The 21,019-nt window shown below is 34.2% G+C and overlaps 1 protein-coding gene across 16 annotated transcripts in view; it reads left to right on the forward strand.

The window, feature by feature from the left end:
• Window positions 1-21,019, forward strand: part of LOC114045671 (bromodomain adjacent to zinc finger domain protein 2B) — a 342,755-nt gene that overhangs the window by 174,462 nt on the left and 147,274 nt on the right. For all 16 annotated transcript variants that reach the window (XM_027865764.1, XM_027865749.1, XM_027865748.1 and 13 more), the window contains one exon: window positions 9,272-9,427. In XM_027865764.1, coding sequence (XP_027721565.1) covers window positions 9,274-9,427 — 154 coding nt within the window. In that variant the 5' untranslated portion in view covers window positions 9,272-9,273. The remainder of the gene's footprint in view (window positions 1-9,271; window positions 9,428-21,019) is intronic.

The following is a 21,019-nucleotide window of genomic DNA, read 5'->3' on the forward strand; positions in this document are numbered from 1 at the left end:
AAAAATACATGGAGAGAGCATGGAGCCAGGAAGACTTTCCTGTTAGGAAGCTATTACAATATTTCAAGCGGACAGTAATGAATGGAATTGTTAACGTGTTAGCAGTAAGAATAGAGAGGATGGTGCAGATACAAGATATCCCACGGGAGGGGGTGGTGTGGAATTGATAAGACTTGATACCTGTTTGAATATGAGATGTGGTAGGGAGGAAAGTCAAAGATAGCATTAATTAGTAATGTAGGCAGCACAATTCTGTGACTTCTGCTGTACTCAGGAGTTAGGAATAAAGTGGGAGCAGGGGAAAGGAAGCGAATAGTGGGAGTTGCCTAGTGTTTGGGATTATCAAGGTGTGCCATCAGAGAACCTGGGGTTTAGGTGGACAGTTCATTGCCAGAATAGATAACTCCAAAGATAAGACTATAATGGTGGGGAGGGAGAAATTGAGAGATTTAAAATGTTGATGATCTTAAAGAACACACTGATTAGGAATGAGGCTGTGGAAATGTGGAAGGACTTGATGTTCTGATCAAAAGAATCTAAAAGATGATAGTATCAACCAGGTGAGCCAGGAATTGCATTATAATGCTGGTAATTTAAAGGAATGAGTAAATTACTTCTTAATTTAGGTGTATATTATATACATGATAAGTGGGTTAAATTATTTTGTATAATTTAAGCAATTAAGCAATATTTTTTCCTTTCTCATATTAAGAAATTTTAAGTGTTTTTTGGTGTTTATCCTTTGAATAATTTTTAGTAGTAATGATTTGTAGACTTGTTAGAAGCATATACACACACTCTTTCAACTTGTCACCTTCTAGATCAAGGACATATTTATGTGCTGATTGGGATTGGGATTTAGGTATTTATAGAACAAAATTTTACTCTCTGCTAAACAAAATGACTCATAGGATCAAACTTATGAGTTTGGTCTCATCATTGTATATCTCTCCTCCCTGTGACAGTCAAACTTTTAGAAAATGCTGTCTTCTCATTGCTTTCTCTGAAGTTACCACTGATTTCTTGATTGCTAAATTCACAGATGTAGACTTTTCTTAGTTCACAGATATGACTGAGATAGAAGGTAAACTACTTGAAAGTTGTTTTACTTTTGTAATTATTCCCCCAATGTCTAGCTCAGTTCTTGTCACATAGTAGGTACTTAATGGGGCCTTTTTTCTTGATTGATTAACCATCCTCATCTACTAGACAATTCTCTCTGGGTTTTTCTGACACTGTTATCTTTTGTTTTTCCTCCTACATTTATAATACCTCCATCTTAGTCTTCTTGGCTGGTTTGTGTTGAGGACTTTACATCCTTTCAACTATTGGATTTGCAACCTTGGTGTTATCCTCAACTCATTTTTCTTCACCTCATATATCCATACGATGGTCAAATCTTGTCATAAGTTCTTCCACAATGTCTGTCACAGCTAACCCTTCTCTTCAGGTTCCCATCAGCCTTGCCTAGACTATAGCATTCATTTCCTAATTGGTCTCTGCCTTTAAGCTCTCCTTTCCAACCAATCGTCTGCCCAGTTGCCAAGGTGATACTTCCAAAGCACAGGTCTGAACATATTACTCCAATGCTTAATAGACTCCAGTGGCTCCCTATTATTACTAAGATCAAATACAAGCTCCTCTATTTGGCTTGTAGAGGGTTTCACAACCTGGCTCCAATCTACTTTTGCAGGCTTCTTTATACATTATTCCCTTCAGTGTACTCCATGATCCAGCCAACCTGTCATTCTTTCTGTTTGTTAAATATGATACTCCGTCTCCCGTCTCCACACCATTATCTAGGCTGTCCCCCGTGACTGGAATGCATTTGCTCCTCACCTCCACATCTTAGAATCCCTAGTTCCCTTTATTGCTCAACTCAAATGTAGCCTTCTACATCAGACCTTTCCTGATTTTCCCAGCTGCTAATGTTTCCCTTCCTCCAAAAATTGCCCGCATTTATTTATTTATTTCATATGTACTTTGTAAATTGTATTTACTTTGTAAATGGTTCATGTATGTTTTGAAAATATAAATACATGTTATCTCTCCTGGTACAACATAAGCCATTTAAGAGGAACTCTTTTCCTCATTGTATTTGCATCACCAACACCTAGCACACTGCCTGGTAAGCACTGTGGGTCTTTAGTAAATGTTTATTGATTGATTAATTGATTACCACTCTCCTTTGTCCAGCTGATGGACTGATATGCAGCAGAATCCTTCTAAGCTTTTGTTCAGTATAGTATCCATGTTTCTGACTTTATACTACTTTAAGAGATGCACTATCATACCAGAGATGGTATTATTTGACTGGCAGTAAAAGCAGATTTATTGTATAATAAAGCATCTTGTAATTAGATTTTACTATATATTTTTCTTTTCTTTAATCTTCTCAATAACTTTTTTTGGTAAAAATGATTAAAGATGGTAGTGTGGGCTAGTGGAAAAATTTCTGAATTTGCTATTATTAGGTCTGGGTTCTCATTTTTGATCGACTGCTTTACTGCCTGTGTGATCATGGTCAAGTCACTTAACCTCATTGGATCTCTTCCTAACTTGTAAATTGAGATTGTTGGATTTAGATCATCTCTAAAATCCTATGGAGCTCTCAATTTTGTGATCTTTATGTATGTGTAGTGCAGAAGATAAGGGGTAAGAGGGAAATACAAAGATAAATAAGATATTTACCTGGATACTTAAAGCCCTTTGCAATCTAGCTGCAATCTACATTTTTTCAGGCTCAGTAAACTCATTTACTACTCCCTTTCATGTGCTCTATATTCCAGCCAAATTGGCTTATGTACTAATCCCTGAACATAGCACTGTATCCCTTTCTGCCAAGCCTTTATAGATTATCTCTTCCCACCTCTGCCATTGAGAATTCCTGCCTTCCTTCAAAGTTTAGTTCAGTGCCTCCTGATGCTGTTACTGAAAGAATTGCATTTGTAATCCTAGCCTTAAAATCATACAAAGAACAAGGTTTTTGTGCATACATGACAGTTTTGGCATGACACCACAGGAAAAAGTCTAACTGAGCTAGATCAAGTGACCAAGCAAGAGGGGGTCCTCTACCAATCTACCAGTCTAAGAAAGGCTCATGCAGAAATTGTTGAACATGCAGTGCAGAATGACAGGGTACTCCATCATTTAAAAATTTTTAAAAATTCTTTAAAATTCACAAACCTAATTAGGAAATAATTAAATTAAATTTTTAAATGATATTTTTTGTGAGTTTGTAGTTTATGTACTTCACAAGTTACTAAAGCTTAAAACTGCACTAAGACTTTTGGGACATGACGTGTAATAAACTTTAAGAGGTGTGCGTAGTCCCTAGAGATTTAATTCCCCAACTGTGAGCATTCATGATGCATTTGATCAGGGGCCTGTTCACTTCATTTGAGCAAAGCTCTGAAGGAAAGTTATCAGGATATTGATGGGCACAGACTGAGGGGAGAGGGGCATTATTAATGACAGAAAATATTGTGATAAGCAGTCCAGAGGTGGCAAAGAATTGAACACATTCAGAATAAAATGTAATAGTATAGAATAATACATAATAGTATGGAAAAATCCCTGACCCAGGTGATCCAGAAATGAACATATTTATAGTTTTTTAAAAAATAATAACTGGAGTTACAATATTTTATTGGCTGAAATTAAATGTTAAAATTTTCTTTGTGTTTCTGCATTATAGCTTCATTTACTGGTACGTAAAGAGAAACTTATTACCATTGTATTGTAAGGTTGTGAGATACTTCTTAATGATGCATTCCAAATTATCAAACTTTGTAATATTGCTCAGATTATAAATAGCTGCCTATGAACCGTGCAATGCAAATGTAACTCCAGTCAATTAAATGTCCGTAGTAATGGACAGCAGCAGTGCTAAGGATAAACCAAAAATAATTTAGTGGATCATTTCCTGCCACTCTTAACCGTCCTTTTGAATCTAGTATAAATTGTACTGTGGTACTTAACCTGATAAAGTAATAAGGTAAAATTCTAAACAACTTTAGCTTTTGAAGACTAGAAAAATATTTTACCATTTAGATTTGTTTTTCCATACTTTTTCCCTAGGGAGATTTAGATTTTGATATTGTAATTACTAATTGTATATTTGACTGCCAGATTTTCAAAATATAAAATAAGGTTACCTTATATCTTCTTAGTGAAAGGCTATAATTTAACTATAGTCCTTTCTGCTTTGGGAGTTCATTTGTATTTGCACACTGCTATTTGCTTTGAAAGCAGAACAATCATCAAACAACCAGAAAGCTTCCCTTTCATATGAAATGTAGAATTTTGAAAATTGATTCAAATAATTAATATAAGCCCAGGAAATTAGAACAATTGTCTACTAAAACTGATTTGTTGAGTTCAAGTTACATGTTATGAAATACAGGCATTTCCAATGCCAAATAGCTCAACAGAGATGTGTGTGTATGAACCTGTCAATATGGAATCATGGGATTAACAGAAGATATGGTGCAACTTTTTTCCAGTCCAAATCCTTTTTTTTATTTGCAAATGAGAAAATTGAGGTGTAGTGAAGAGAAGTGACTTGTCTAAGACCTAGCACATAGCCAAATTAGAAGGCAAGTATAGGATTAAAGCTAGGACCCTTGTCTCCCTCATCATCACAGGAATCTGTCTTAACAGCCCATGTAAAGCTCTCATATACATAACATGTTTAAGAAATTAATGAAAGTTCATTTTTGTGTTATTTAAACTTCATATAATATGCATTATGTTTTCCAAAACTTTTTTTGTGTATGGACTTTATATAATTTTTCATTTCATTGTTGAATGAAATATTTGTCACAGAATTTTTTTAGTGCTAGCCATTTGTTGTGATTTAAGTAATAAATTGATCAAAGTATATTTAAATTTTAAGCTTAAAAGTAAAGTCAGCAGTTAACTTATGTATTTTATTAAATACTGTTATTTTCATTAGCAGATATGTACATACATAGTGATCTCAAGTGTCCACATCAAAAGTAAAAAAATAGAATAGAGAGAAGTAAGAATACATGAAAGGTAAGCATAAAATGTAACACAGGATAATAGGTTCCAAATCATCAGTTCAGATTTTTAAAAACATATGGAATTATTATTAGAATTTATTGTCTCTTGAGTATATTGATTAATTTGTATACTATAACTATGTGAGTCAGTATCATTAGGAAGGACCTTGGAAACCCAAGAAAAAACTATGGTGGATATCCTATTGCTTCTGTAATATAGATATTTTGTTAATTATCATTACTTTATTTTAAGACTGTTTTAAGGATTGACATAATTGCGAAAATTGACATTTTCGCTAGAGCTCAATTTGTAATTGCAAAAAACTAGAAGCTTAAGTGTCTCACAATAATGAATGGTAAAATAAACTTCAGTATATTAATAAAACAGAATAATATGATGCAAGGAAGATTGATAAGTGTAAACAAATAATGAAAGAACTCAAGGGAATTTTGGAAGGGAAAAAACAAAGCAAAGCCAGAAGAACTGAGTCACCATAGCAAAAGAAACATAAATAAGAATGACATCTTATGGGTTGAATTTCATTTATTTAAATGTAAATAGTTACAAAGCAAGTTCATAAGATGTATTGATATTTAATTCTGCTTATTATAAATCAATATAAATACAAATACAACAAAATCTATAATGATCTTAAGGTCTTAAAAAAAGAAAATAGAGCACATCATGGAGAAATTTTAGAAAATGACATTACATTGATTAGATAGTTAGGGAGTGGGCTGATACATGACAACAGACTAAAAAAAATATTATGCTTTTCTGCTTGGAAAGACAAATTCAATTTAACAAGCATTAAGCACCTATTGTGCTAGGGCAGGGAATACAAAGACAAAATAAGAAATGGTCCCCACCCTCATGGAAATTACATTATATTGGAGGAGAGGTGTATATGCAATATTTACATACATAATTTGTGTCAGGACAGAACACTGACTAATAAGGGCTCAAGAAAGGTTTTATTAGGAGGTGACAAAATCTGCAAAAGGGCATGATATGATACATAATCTACATAGTAATTGTGTAAATTATGGGAACACAGATCATCAACCAGAATATCTGAACGAGGAAAAGTCCTTGAAGCTTACAGGCAAACTCAGGACAAATACATACATACTACTCACTATACAATGAGTAGTAAAATTTTGAAACTTATTAATTACCTCCTGAAGATATGATGCTTTCCCAAAATATAAATCAGTTTTTTCAAAGTTAGAGTTTATTCCTAGTTTTGAGGTTGACTTCAGGGAGGACATCCATGCTCTCAGAAAGAAAGTACTTTCTCTGGTGACACCAAAACATTGTCTCCTTGTGACCCACCTGGTGATTGCTGTTTCCATATTTAGCTAGGCTAGTCCTTAGACAACCACTGCATAGTATTTCATTGGCCCATACTTAAAGTCATTTCTACTTGGTAAATTTTACCAGAGCTTGCATTTACTTCTAAAGCTAAGGGCCAACTCCACACTGTAATGAGGCATCGAACCATTTTGTAACAAAAGGCATAAGTAATTACATGAACTTTATACAGAAATAGCTCTTTTCATAATGACATTTATTTAAATGGCAAGAACTTATTTGGCTCAGCTGTAAGTATTATAGGCTCTAAGGAACTTGAACTATCTAATTATTATTGAAGGCCTGACTCCACACTCTAACAATGCAGAAGAATTTAGTTTCTGTGATTTGTCACTTGTTCTACTTTATATTAGCACTGGGATATTCCAAAGCAAAATCCGACACAAGGACACAGTATAGGAAATTTGTTGTTCTTTTAAAATTTTAGCCATTTTTCACTTTTCTATAGGAGAAAGGACTAGTGAAAAATACTCTAATCTTGTATATCACATGTTGAAAAAGGCTCACAAGATTATTTTTATCCCTGTAGTCCAAAAGTAAATGGAAAGTGAACTTTTATAACAAAAATAGCTAACTGTCATCAGGATTAGGATGTTATGAAACAAGAACACTAACCACCCAGAAAGAATGGATAGGGCATCCCACAAATGATTCAGGTTCGAATCAATATTTTTGCATTTGGTGAAACTGGACTTATTGATGAGAACACTTTGTAGTGAAAGGTGTCAGCTATAGGCTTTGTAAACAGACAGCCACATGTCTCAAAGCTCATTAGTGACTGTCTGGTGACCCAAAGTCTGCCCTTAAAACAGAAGTGCTATGCAGCCATCATTAGCACATATGCCCTCACCATGGTGAATGCTGATGAGGAGAATGAAAAATTCTACAAGGATATGGACAGACTCATCACAGCAATACCATTATCTGTTGATTGTCCTGAAAAATTCATCACTTGAATTGACAGTAGTGCCAAAATATAGAGAAAACTAACTAGACTTCACAAGATTGGAAGGCTCAACAGTAATGGTCTCAGCAAGTGTGCCAAGCATTAACTTGTGATCATTTATGTTACTGTCTGTGTAAAAGGCATTGTGGATGCATGCACTCAAGATTTAGAGTTGAAATTCATTAATTATTTCTTAGTGTGACTGTTGCTTCTGAATGGAGGTTGAAATGGCCACAACTATGTTACTGAGTACTAGAATGACCATTGCATTAGATTCTAAACTTTCATTTTTAAAATACTCCTTATATTGCAAGGTTGGTATACAGCTTATTGAAGAAGTTCAACATTAAGTTTCTAAGGAATGAAGTCAACTACTGGACTAAATAAGTTCCCTAAATAGACTGTCAAGACTCGTGAGGTTAGGGATCATGTCTTAATCTAAACTTTCTATCTTCCCTCAGCACTTAGTGCCCTGGAATTTGTTTGTCCTTTGGGGCCAGAGGGTTGGAGTCTATTTCTCTGACTGTCAGATATTGGACTACCTGACTGAAGTATCTGTACTAATTCCTACTCCAGCAAGGTCATTCCCTCTGTGCATTTAGGTGTAGAGCATTTCTGTCCGCAGTTTACTCTGGCAGGATATTGGATATGGTTACTCTCTTGGCATCCTCTTGGTCTCCTGTTTTCATGTGGATATACCTCCACCACCACTACCACCATCACCACCACCACCACCACCCCCACCCTCACCTTGGACTGCTCAGGATCAGTCTTCCCAACTGATCCCCATGGTGTCTTTCCTTCAGCTCACTCAGCTTGTCTTTTGGCTTAATCAGTGTCCATTGTACATGTTTCCATTTGGATGTGTCATACATGTGTAGAATAAAACATTTAAGTTGAAATGCCAAATAGTTTACAACACTAATATCATATCATTAAGATTTTAAGGACATAAATCACATGAACAGAGATATAAGAAATAAATGGGTCAAGCCTATAACAGAAGGAAGGGAAGGAAAAAGAGCTGGTGATGGTAAGGAAAAGCCAAGGAGGCACTGAGTGCCAAAGGAGCTTCTAGATTGCCCTTTTTGTTTCCTCTCTTAATAAGCATTACAATATATTTTATAAATTTGGCTCCTACAACTTCCCATGGGACACCTGTATACAATATCATTATTCTTGAAGATTTTGTTCTCGTTTATAAAATAACCTTTTCTTGAGGTGACTCCTTACACTCTCTTTATTTCAATCACCTCTTAACTATGGCTCCTAGATGGGCCCAGCGTACTCAAGGTGAGGGTCCTCTGAATGGGAGGCAGGGTGGCAACGGCACATGTTTAGGAACAAAGTACTAGGTCAGTTCAGTTTGATCCTATAATCAAATTAATATCTATAGTTATAGAGTTGAGAATTTATTTAATAGTAGTTGGTATTTCCTTGATTCATACTGCTGTCATTATTAGGAAGGGGCAACGAGTGGTAAATGGAAAAGTTTAGACATATTAAGATATTGATTTTAAAAAAATAATACAACGATAATACCCTACTTTTATGGATGTGCCTTTATATGTGTGTATAATTTATTTAATTTATATTTGCAAACCACCTTCCTGTCAGTTGAATATATGGCATGTTTAATGGACACAAATATATCATGAATATGTAAGTGTGTGAAGATTTGGCATAATTGTGCAAATTTTTCATTGTTACCATTTTTCCACTCTAAATTTACTATTTTGTTGTTCCTGTAGAAACATTTCTTAATGATCTGTCTTTACATCAGTGTACCTAAAAAGCTTAATATTTCTTAATAAGATTGTATTCCTTAAAGTATTTCTGCTTCACAAGATTTCCTTAAATCAAATTAATAAGTAGGTTAGTGCTTTGTCTTGAAAATTCATAGTTTTTCTCTTTTTCTTTTAGATATGGAGTCTGGAGAGCGGTTAACATCCACGACGGCCTCTTCGACTGCACCTACTTCATCTTCTACATCTTCTCCACCTTCTGTAGCTTCAGCAGTCTCCAAAGGTGGCCTTTCCGCTGGAGCTGCTTCACTCAGCTCCACAATCAACACGTGTGGTGAATACTTTTCTTTAACTTTGTTTTGCAGGGTCATCTATTCAGGATCCTGTTTGGGAATATTTTATTGAATTCTTGGCATAAAATGGCATATAAGCATGATGAGTTTTCTTAAGAGTCTAGGTGTTAGCTTTAAACATGTTTCTGAAATGTAATAGTCATCACCAAAATCTTCTTGTTGCTACAGCTCACAAATGAATATGATGAGTCAATTTTATATTGATAAGAGACAAAAAACTATAAAGACCAAAATTTCCCAATTGCCAATAATAACTATTTATGGAATTAGAATTATGTTGAGAAACCTTTTTTCAGTTTTGGTTCACTATATGGAACTTGTAACACTCACGCACACATGCATCCTGCTTCCCATTATATACAGATGGAAGATTTTATGGCTATATGATCTTTTGGGCAAGGAGAAAAATTGAAGCAGATTTTGTAGGATAAAGCCATGACTACTTTAAAAAAAATTTGTTATTAAAATTATTTAGGAACTATTCAAATGAGGTAATATATTTAGGGGAAATTTTCTTTTTATGGATGCAAATGCAATGTTACCCTTAAATTCTTTCAAATGTCTTTGCATTAATTTATTGGTTATAGCGTATTCTGGTTTCCCATGCATTTGTGCGGAGCCTTAATCACTTTTATTTAATTATATCATTTTATATATGTACTTATTTATATAATTCTTTGAACTTTGAGTATAATAGTGAAAAATTACTGACTTTGAATTGATTTACATAAGCATTTACTTCAATAAATACTTTAGTTCTACATCTTAAATGCCAGACATCTCCACTTAGATATCCTTAAGGCTTCTTTAACAACATATTAAAACAAAAGTTGTTATCTTTTTCCTTTAACTGATCTTGCTCCCTACCTTCCATATTTCTGTGGAGGACACCACCATCCTTCCAGTCATCCAGGTTTACAACATAGGAATTATCCTCAACTGTTATATCGAGAGCACTTGTCATATCCAGTTGATTGCCAACTCTTGTTCTCAACATCTCTCAAATCCATCATCTTTTTTCTAGTAATACTATCACCACCATTGTTCACTCCTTCATCACCTCTAACATTGATTATTACAATCGTCTCCTAATAGTTTTTTCCAACTTCTTTTCCCTACTCTGTTCATTGTCTCTTCCACTTATCTGCAAAGTTGATTCTCCTAAACTACAGGCCTGAACGTATCATTCTCTTCCACTGGAAGCTTCTATAGCTCTCTATTGCCTTAGGATACAATACAAACACCTCTTTTTGGACTTTAAAGCCCTCTGCAATCCGGCAACTGCCTAGTTGATTACATGAGACTCGCCTTTTAGCACTCTACTTTCTAGCCAAACTGGCCTATATGAGGTTTTATATTCAAGATGTGATATCTCCCTTTTTTTATTTGATATATATCCTATTTTTTTTTACTTATCTGTGAATCTGTTGTGTCTCAACCCTGAACGAAATAATGAAATAGACCTTGTTCTTAAGGAGCTTACATCCTATCAAAATTATTTGTTTATTTTAAAGCTTCATTTCCATATCTCTCCAGGCTACCAGTTTAGGGGCTGTTCATCAGCCCAATCCCACTCTGAGTGGCACAGCAACTTTGATCTTCTCCAGCTCTGACCTGGGCTAGTTCACCATCCTTAGGCAACCTGGTAGACACCCTATTTCTGGAGACCCACCCTATTAAGGCCAAACTTAGTATGGACACTCAATGAGCTTAGTCCAGTGTTACTCAGAACTCCTGAGCGCAAGAGATCCTCCCCCTCCGCCTTCCCAGTAGCAGGGATTACAGGCGTGTACTACCATTCCTGGCTCTCTTGTGTAATCATTAAGAAAATTCAAGAAATACATGTCCTTTAATTTTATTTTTCTTTTGGAGCTGTTATTCCAAACCATGCGTAGTATCTCAGACCAACATATCAGTCAGTCCCCAAAACTAATCCCCAAAAAAGTAATGTATAAAATTACAACCATTTTTTGATTGATTTATAAGGGGAATGGAGGAAACTGATTTACTGGCTGCTTCACAGAACTCAGCCATCTTGATTTTTTTATTTCTAATGGCACAAGTAGCAAGGATATGGTAACAAAAATGGTGTTCAGATCCATGATTCTCAAGTGTCTTCACTCCCAGTGATGTCCCTAACTTTATTGTTGCTGAACCATTGACTGAAACTTTCCTTTCCCTACTTTCAAATTTAAAGTGGTTATCAGCTATATTTTGATATATTAAATTATTGATTTTTAGTGTTTCCTTTTATAAATCGGAGGAAAAGTATAATCACTTTAACTTGCCAGTTATTTCTGTAATATGTGATATCACTCCTGAAACAAATGTAGATTATTTCATTTGCATTTGCCAATAGTTCTAAATATCTAAATTCATGAATTTGTAATTTGTAATTGAAAATGGACTTCTTTATTTCAAACTTGGATTTATTTAGATGAGATTCCAAAGGATAAAAAAATGATTGTTTCATCCTTTGGGCAAACTACATATTTCTCCAGTTGATAATATTTAAAATGAAATATAGTAAAGTATGAATCCAATAAGAATAAAAGGAATTTAAAGCCACACAAAAATTAGCATAATAACTACCACCTCTCATTAAAGTCCATTATATGATAAAGCTAAATTCCACAAGTATATAAGAATGTGTGTATGTGTGTATGCATGCATATATACACACACACATATATATAAATTAAAAGGAAGTTTATATTTTTCCTTAATATTCTGGTGTTTGTATGTTTACTCTTTTAACTAGGATGAAATACTTTAAGTATTACTGCTGAAGTAGAAAGAATGCTACCTCTGGAGTACAAATCGTATTTCTATTTCTTACTCTTTATTTGGTCACGAGCAATTCACTTGTCACCTCTCTGGAACTGAGCTTTCTTATCTGTAGAATGAGGAGATTTGATTAGATTAACTTTAAGGTCCCTTCCAACTAACTCTAATAAATCTATGATTCTATAGTTCTGTTCTGTATAAGGTTTGAATCACAACTCACTTCCAAGAAGCTTTCCATTCCTGCCCCTATGCTTATCTGATTGTTCCTTTTCTGTCACATAAGAACTTAGAATAAGTTTTTCACATATGTGGCATATCTTCATATATTCCTTTGTAATTATACTCTAGTTGTACCTGTTTTCATTTCCCAAACTAGACTGTAAATTACTTGAGGCTGGACACTCGTTTTTTGCTTCTTTTATATCTCTAAAGCACCCTGTGCTCTGAATGGTTAATAATATTTAGTGAGTAATAGGTTAGTCAATGAAACAAAACATTTTCATTGAATTTTTCTCTTCGATGAAAAGAGCTTGTCAACAACAAATATTTTATCTTTTATAGGTTATTCCATGAATCTGATTTATTTCCATGTACATTGAAAGATTTACATCAGACCTTACCAGAACTTTTATACAAGGGAGGACAAATCACTTTTCTTTTTTAAGGCATGATGGTCTTATTTCTTTTGTGACCTGATGATTGCACTAAGGGCCCATAATCTTAGACATGTACTAATTATAATTGGCATTAGTGTTTATATCATGAAAATCATTGTATTACCAGTAACTGGGTTTGGAAAAAAGATTTGCAAGAAGGAAGATAGTGACTTGAATGTAGCAAGTCACTTGAAGCAATGTCAAAGAGGATTTTATTCTGATTAAGCAATATTTTTAATGCATTAGTCAAACCATAGAAGCTCAGAGGAAAACAAAATTCTTTTACTTGGGAGGTAAGAAGGAATACCTTTTGCTAATCCAAACATTTTATTATTAATTGTAAGTCATATAGTCCCACCAATATTTTATATCTGAGACTTTGAAATCTCAAAAATTAACAGGAGGGCATCAGCATGGAGGAGGGAGGAGTGAAGCAAATAGAAATAAAGGTAGTTTGATTAAGGTAAAAAAAATTGTTACTCTCATGAGCTAAGAGATTCACTACTTAAATAGTGAAAGTAACATTGACATCACATTTATATGACATTTTACAGTTTACAAAGTACTTTCCCCCCAACATCCCTGAGAGGTAGATAGTGTAAATTATTATTTTCCCTGTTTTACAGATTAGGAAATTGATCTCAGAGAAGTTAAGTGACTTGTCTAAGGTCACATGATTGTTGTTAGTGCTGGGACTCCAGCCCAAGTCTTCTGACTTCAAGTCCATGTAAGATAAGTACAAAATATATACAAAGTAATACAGTACAGATTGCCTTTGCATTTTGCCACACAGCCTTTCTGTTATTACCTAATATAATCATTGAAAGGTTCATGTGAAATCTTATGTCCTACTAAGCACATACATGTCTTTTATGACATGCCCCAAAGTATTTTCCAACCACTATTTCAGTATTTTCAGTGATAGGGAATTCACTATTTTGTGAGGCAACTCATTGATTTTTGGATTACTCTAATTGTTAGATCTTCCTCATACCGAGCCAAAAATCTGCCTCCCTGTAACTGCTACCCATTGTAATTCAAGTTTCCTCTATGGGATAAATCAATTCCTAATACTTTTTATGGCAATCTTTCAAATTCTTTATTCTCTATCTCATACTGGTTGCCTTCTTCCACATTTACTCCAGTCTTATAGTACCTCCACCCTCTAAAATGTGGCACCCAGAACAATATTAAGTGAATGGTCTCGATAACACAGAATACAGTACTTCCCTCTTTAGAGTACCATATATCCAATAATGCTTAAGGTTTAATATCTTTTTTGGAAGATTACTTCCCACTATTGACTCATATTGAAAATGTACCTAATTAAAATTTTGAGTCTTTTCAAAATACAATGCTTTTGAGCTACTTCCCCCCCCCAATTCTCTTATTTGTACAGTTAAATTTTTGAACCTAAATATAGAACTTTACATTAATTGCTATATAATTCCATTTCTTTAAGCTCATCTCTCATTATCTGTCTATTGAGGTAGTTTTGGAACTTAATCATATCTTAAAACCAATTTGCTTCCAAGATTCATGTCATTTGCAGATTTGATTAACATGCTACCTCTATTTGATTTTTTTAAATTGTTAAAAAAATAACACAAGACTTCGAACAAAACTCTAGAGATTGCCTCCCAAATTCACATAGATCCACATTCTTTAGCTAGGCTTGTTTCTATAGCCTCCATCCCTCTAACTTATGCTCAGGGATATTATGAGTGATTTTGTCATATACCTTTATGAATCCAGATATTCTTGGTCTGTAACACTTCCCTCATTTAGTAACTGTGTGACGATCTAGCTTGATGTGATCTATGTATATCAAATGATTAATATGATACTTTATTCAACTTTCTCTATAATTTAGAAGCCCATACTTGATTCTTTTTTTAGTAGATATTGTAATGGATTTAAGACTTGGCAAAACCATAATAGGCTTAGACCGTTTCCCTGAAAAATATCCTATCTTTATCAGTTGTTCTTGACATTATCACTGCCTGGCATGTACCTAATAAATGCTATTGCCTGGATGGCCTGTTTTTGAGAACAGTTTTCCATGTAGCCTAATGTCTTCACTGTACTTAAGTTTATTTTATATATTTGTAGCATAAAAATAAGTCAGAAGTGTCCAACTGAGTCAAGGGCTTTGTAGTAATTGATAGACAATATAAATATTTTGAAGGTTTTGGGTGGCTTGTTCAGTAATTTTGTAATTGATAATCACATTCCAGGGATATTCTTGCATACCATTTTGCTCCTCAGTCAATATGTTGTTTTCTTGTAAACATTTATAGTTTTTTTTAGTAATACAAGCTGTGAATGCTTCATATACATTACATAAGCACAAAAATGGCTTATGTTTGGAGAGACTGCTGATAGTAGATATTTTATGCCTTCTTGAAGAAAGATGGGAGCATCCTTGGATATCAGGGGAAGCTGGCAGAGTGCTTACTTTGTATTTCATGTCCTAAAGTAAAGAGTTTATACCAATAATTATAAATCTTTTCCAACCCCACTTACTGCCTTCCACTTTTGTAGAGGAATGACTGAAATGAATGAAAAAGCATTTAAGAACTTACTGGGCACAAAATACTATACTAAGCCCTGGGGATACAAACAGAAAAAGCCAGAGTTCCTGCTCTTAAGAAAAGCACATTGTCATAGACGAGATAATACATGTAGGAAGTTTCATTTGTCTTTGGGAGTATTCTTTGATAATGCAACCTTTCTTCCTATGATTCTTACTATGACCTTGTCTACTACTCATGCTGTAGTGTGCAGGTCCTGAAACATTCTTACACTTTCTGGAAAACATTGTGGGGAAAATGTGTTCATTTGTGATAGTTATAACAGATGCCAGCTTTTAAAAAGTACTCTGATTTGGTATAGTTATTCTGTTAGTTTGAGTAATGCCTTCAAATTCAACAAATGCTTTTCAGAATTCTAGGAAAAGTATGTCCATTGCCTTTGCAAAACTGTTTTGAGATATTGGTATCATTTTCTGTCATCCATTTTGTTGATAGGTAGAATTTCTCAAGGTTGCATTTCAATGCTCTTGGCTTCTTCAAATTTTGCCTCTTAAGTTTTTAGTGACTCCTCAGTTTCACCTCTTAATTTATTCTAGATTTGGGGGTTAAGTTATTTCATTTTTTTAGAATGTATTTCTATGACTTAATCATAATGTTGGCAACACTCATCATTTTGCTGATACAGCAATTAAATTATTTCTAATGATTGTCCTGAACTGGTCTGCTATATATTGTTGTGTGATGTGAATATGAGGCATTGACAAAAAGCAGTATGATGCCCTTACCTATAACTTCTAAAATATTGGAATTTTATTATGATTTCATGCTGGTGCATAATGAAAGTATTCATGCATTTTCACAGTTTGCCAACATTAGTGGTCTACATTACACTGAAACAATTCTAGGGAGTGAGGTATCAGTATTTTTTATTTGTTCTGGGGTGTATTATCTTCTCTTAATATCAGAACATGAAGCAGCATCACTCTTCTCCATGTTAAGCTTAAGAATCATAATGGTTCAGAATAGGATCAATCCGTAACCCTATTCTATTTTGTCTGTCCTTTAAGATTTTAAGGGCAGTTGCTTCACACAGCCCAATTTGTCAGTGTTTCAGGGTTCCTGTGAATCCTTTATTGATATTATAATTGTCTCAGGGCTCATAAAGTGCTCCATTATACGTTACTTTGGTTAGCATCCCCCTACTTTGTGTATGATGTTTGGACTTTGAGGGGGTTATTATTATTGTTATCATAAGCACAGTTATTATCACTTTGTATATATCTTTTAAAAATTGGAGCTCACCAAATGTGCCTTTTTTAAATTAAATTTTTGTTTTTATTGCAGCTGTGCTTTTGTGACCACATTGGTCTCTGTAAATAGCTCCCTCTTTTCTTCACTGGAAACATTTGAAATTTTGTCAATAGACTTCTCAAGTGCCTCCCATCTCTCTTGAGCCATTCTTTCCTTTTATCCTAGCAAGCCTATTTTTTAAACTTTTTTGAAAAGCACTTGCCTAAAGTCTAGTCTGCATCAAACTATTTGTTTACTTCCCAGTGGGATGAACTGGAGAGATTGACATCCTATACAATAATAGGCTTTTAAGTATAGTAGCTAGGGCTATCTTATTGTTTGATTACCATTCTTAAACCTTCCAAAGTGGTAAAATTTAATGAGTCTTGACTATGAACTCACCATTGTAGGGAGCAATCTTAGAAAATATATAAATTCATTTTATTGGGGGTGGAGGTTACAAGGGGTTGGTTGTAGTGTTGCAAAAAGGAAAAAGAGGAACATTGAAGTATTTAAATGAAAATTCATAATGGAGAACAGAAGGAACTTTATAAGTAAACACAGACAAAAAAGCAGCTTTGAAAGTAACATGATGAATCGATTGTGTACCTTTAAAAAACCAATTTGCGTGTAATATCAGATTCGCAGTTACATATGATTATCTTTTTTCCTGTTCTACTTTATGTGCAGAAGTGCTAATTTTTCTTTTTTTTTAAGTGCAGAATTAAAAAAGAAAACGTAATTTATTTTACCCACTTTAAAAAATTATGTGGTGTATTTGGAAATATCTACTTGCCAGTGTCAAAGGATTATAAGAATTACTAGTTCAAAGCTTTTTAGAAAAACCGTATTATAGTGTTTATAATTTCTGGCATAAAGAGTGAAATAGGCTTAATTTTTAGTGTTAGCATAAAATTGTTTTTTTAATATCATTTTGCACCTTTTTTTTTACTTTTAATTTTTTAAAAAAATAATTAAAGCCTGAACCTGGATTTATAAAAGGGAGGAGTACATCCAGTCATAGGGGATCACCTGTGCAAAGTCACAAAAGTTATAGATGAAATATCATGTAATAGTAGTAGCTGGTAGAAAGACGTTTTCACTACAGTTGAACATACAGGAAAGGTGGAGGGATGATGTTGACAATACCATCCACAAAAAATAGAGAAGTTTGGAGGAGGCTCCTTTTTTAGAGGAATTTGGAGGTTTCATTTTGATATGTTGAATTTGAGATGGATACAGGGCATCCAGCAGAGATGTGCAATAATCATTTTGCAATGTGGGAATGGAGTTCGGGAGGATAATTAGGGCTTATTTTTGTGGTATTTTGGTGTCCTGTTTTGCTTCCATATTATCAGTTACTCTTGAAGTTTGAAAAAAAAGTAGTTAAAGAAGATGGATTAGGTTCTCCCATTTATTTTATATCATCAATGTATTTATTTTATATCACAGTCATCAATTTCCACAAGGACTCATATTGGATAAAAAAGTATATTGGAAGTGTTAGACAGGAAGTTTCCCAGGAGACTGGTGGGAAAAGGGTGTAAGGTAACTTGCAGAGATCTCAGAGGTACCAGAAATGGTTTTCAACTGGCTGACTGGGCAGCTCAGAAGACTTCTTACTCAGAACAGTTGTTGGGCTAGGGGTGCAGATAGTACACTAACTCAAATCCCTCTGAAGATATTTCATAAGTTCTTCCTTTTTATACAATGTCCCATCTCTGATACATGAAAGATATATTTCATTTTTTCTAGTTTCTGCGATTCCAAGACAAGTGATTGGCTGAATAGGATGGGTAGGAATCAGGGGTTCATCTTTCTTGACTTTGCTTAGGGCTGTGACATGTATTATATAGAAGAATAAGAATGACAAAAGACTTCTTTACTTGAACTGAGCCTAGCCTAGTTTTTCCCCCCAAATAGTTTAGGAATGTAAGGCAGAACAGTGAAATCATATAGGTAAGTAGAAGGCAACATATACTGAAGAATTTTCCTTGTGTCTACCTTCTTGACTATTAGGTCAAGTCTTGGTTTAGTTCTAAAGGAAGAACAATATTGCCTTTAATTTAAAAAGTAACACTTTTTCCTCTTATATTCTGACATAGATAGGGGTCAGGGTAGGGAACTTTCACAAGAATTTCAAAAGTCAAGAGAGAAAGGCCTCAATTTACCTGTTCATGTATATATTCTCTAGCAAACAAACTCCACTCTTTTACTTTCACAGAAGGTTATCACTTTCACTTGCAAAAATCCTAAATAACAAACATATCCTTATATATGTTATTAACAAGCACATGGAATTAAAGGTATCAGACATTATGAGAAATAGTATAACCATTAAAATTTTATTGACCTGGCCACATAGAATCATATGGACACAAAGGACAATTGGATCCAGGCAGTGATGATATCACCAAGGGAGAGAATGTAAAGGAAAGAGAAGGCCCACAACATAGCCCTAGAAGATAGGAGCCAGATGATGATCCAACAAAGGAGACTGGTAAAGGTCAAGTAGGTGGAGCACCAGAGAGCATGTGGTGTTACCAAAGGTAGTCGATAGATCAGGAAGCTACAGAGAGGTCATGTAGTATGAAGTCAGAAACAAGGTTTTTGAATTCAGCAATCACAGGATTATTAATAACTTTAGAGAGAGCAGTTTCAATCAAGTGGTGGAGTTCAAGCCAGATTGCCAGAATTAACAAAAATATGGGAATACAAAGTAGAAATGGAGAGTTGATGATCTTTTCTAGGATTATCTGTGAAAGGCAGAAGATATATAAGATGATTGCATGAGGGAATGGCATGATTACAGGATTGTTGTATTTTTTTATATTGTTTAAAGATGGAGGAGACACATTCAACACTCTTCCTCCAGATTCCTGTCTATTCAACTCCTCTTTCTTCAGGGCCCTAACTTGATGCCACCTCTAAAGCTTTCCTAGATCACCAAAGTGAAAAATTATCTGTTCTTTCCTCATTTTTTCTTACAGTATTTTGTCCAAGTTTTTCTTTTTGAGCTTATTACATCCTAACTTGTATCATACTTATTTTATAGTACCTTTCATATACTTATAAATCCTTGAACATTATCTCTGTTCTCCAAAACAAGTGGGTGGGACTGGACCTGTGATTTCCTTGATATAAGTAACTCTCAGTGAGAAATTTCCCTCCATCAATTTAGATTTGTACTTATTTACCAACTTAGTCTTAGAGTCTTAAGGAGTTCCTTGTAGGCAACGTGCTTAGGATTCCACAGCCAGAGTGTGTCAGAGATAGATTTGAACCTAATCTTTCTGACTCTAAGCCCAGATTTCTATCCACTACCCTATTGCACTGCTCTAGTATGCCTTCCGCCAGTAGGCTCTTAATAATATTTATCCAATTGAAGTACATTTTTATAAAGGTCTTATTCAACTTATTAGTTTGTAAAGTCCTTGCAAGAAATGACTTGTTTTTCATCTTTGTATCATTAGTACCAAACACAATACTTAATCTTGTATAACATAGCGATATAGATTTAGAATTCCAGATCAAGGGCTATATTAGACATTTATTAAATAATAGATTGAATTCCCTATCTTCATTCTCATGATTATGTATATATGCTGAAAGGGATTGTTGGAATCTGTTTACAAATACGTGATCTTGTTAATGCCTAAACATTGTCTTAACAGTACTGATGGCAATTTCTTCATGCCTTCTCATTCCATGTGAATCTTGTCCATGTTGTCCTGTGAGTCTTCAATGGTGGCATCTACTCAATAAGAAGAGACATTTCTTCTAGATCTCTTGCTGTTAGATGGATACAAGTGGAGTACCCAAGTTATTCTATCAGTTATCACTCCCTCTGCTTGACTGGAACCATCTCTTTTTACGGTCATATATCTCTCTATTGTATGGCTCTTCTTTAAAACCTTTAACTGGTGCAATTTATTATTTACATTTTGCTGTAACCTACTTACAGCTAACACATCTCTTATGTGTTACCATAATAAATTTCAACACTCTAAATATATGTGTTTGAAGAGACTTACACAGAGTTTTCACGTCGACAGTGTCAAATATTCAGCAGTTCTTTATGTCTCCCTTGAAAGTTATTCTATCATTTCAGGCTAGTTATTCATTTGATAATATATTTGGATTTATATATCTCATGTATTTCTATAGAAGTTTTATAATTTGAATAAATGAGTGAATGAATAAAAAAGCATTTATTAAACACTTAAAGTGTGTCAGACACTATATTAAGGACTAGAGATAAAAAAAACAAATGGACAGTCTCTGTCCTTATGGAGATTACATTCTA

Source organism: Vombatus ursinus, unplaced genomic scaffold (assembly GCF_900497805.2).
Source record: "Vombatus ursinus unplaced genomic scaffold, bare-nosed wombat genome assembly UNPS02014779.1, whole genome shotgun sequence".
In the NCBI taxonomy this organism is placed as follows: Eukaryota; Metazoa; Chordata; class Mammalia; order Diprotodontia; family Vombatidae; genus Vombatus; species Vombatus ursinus.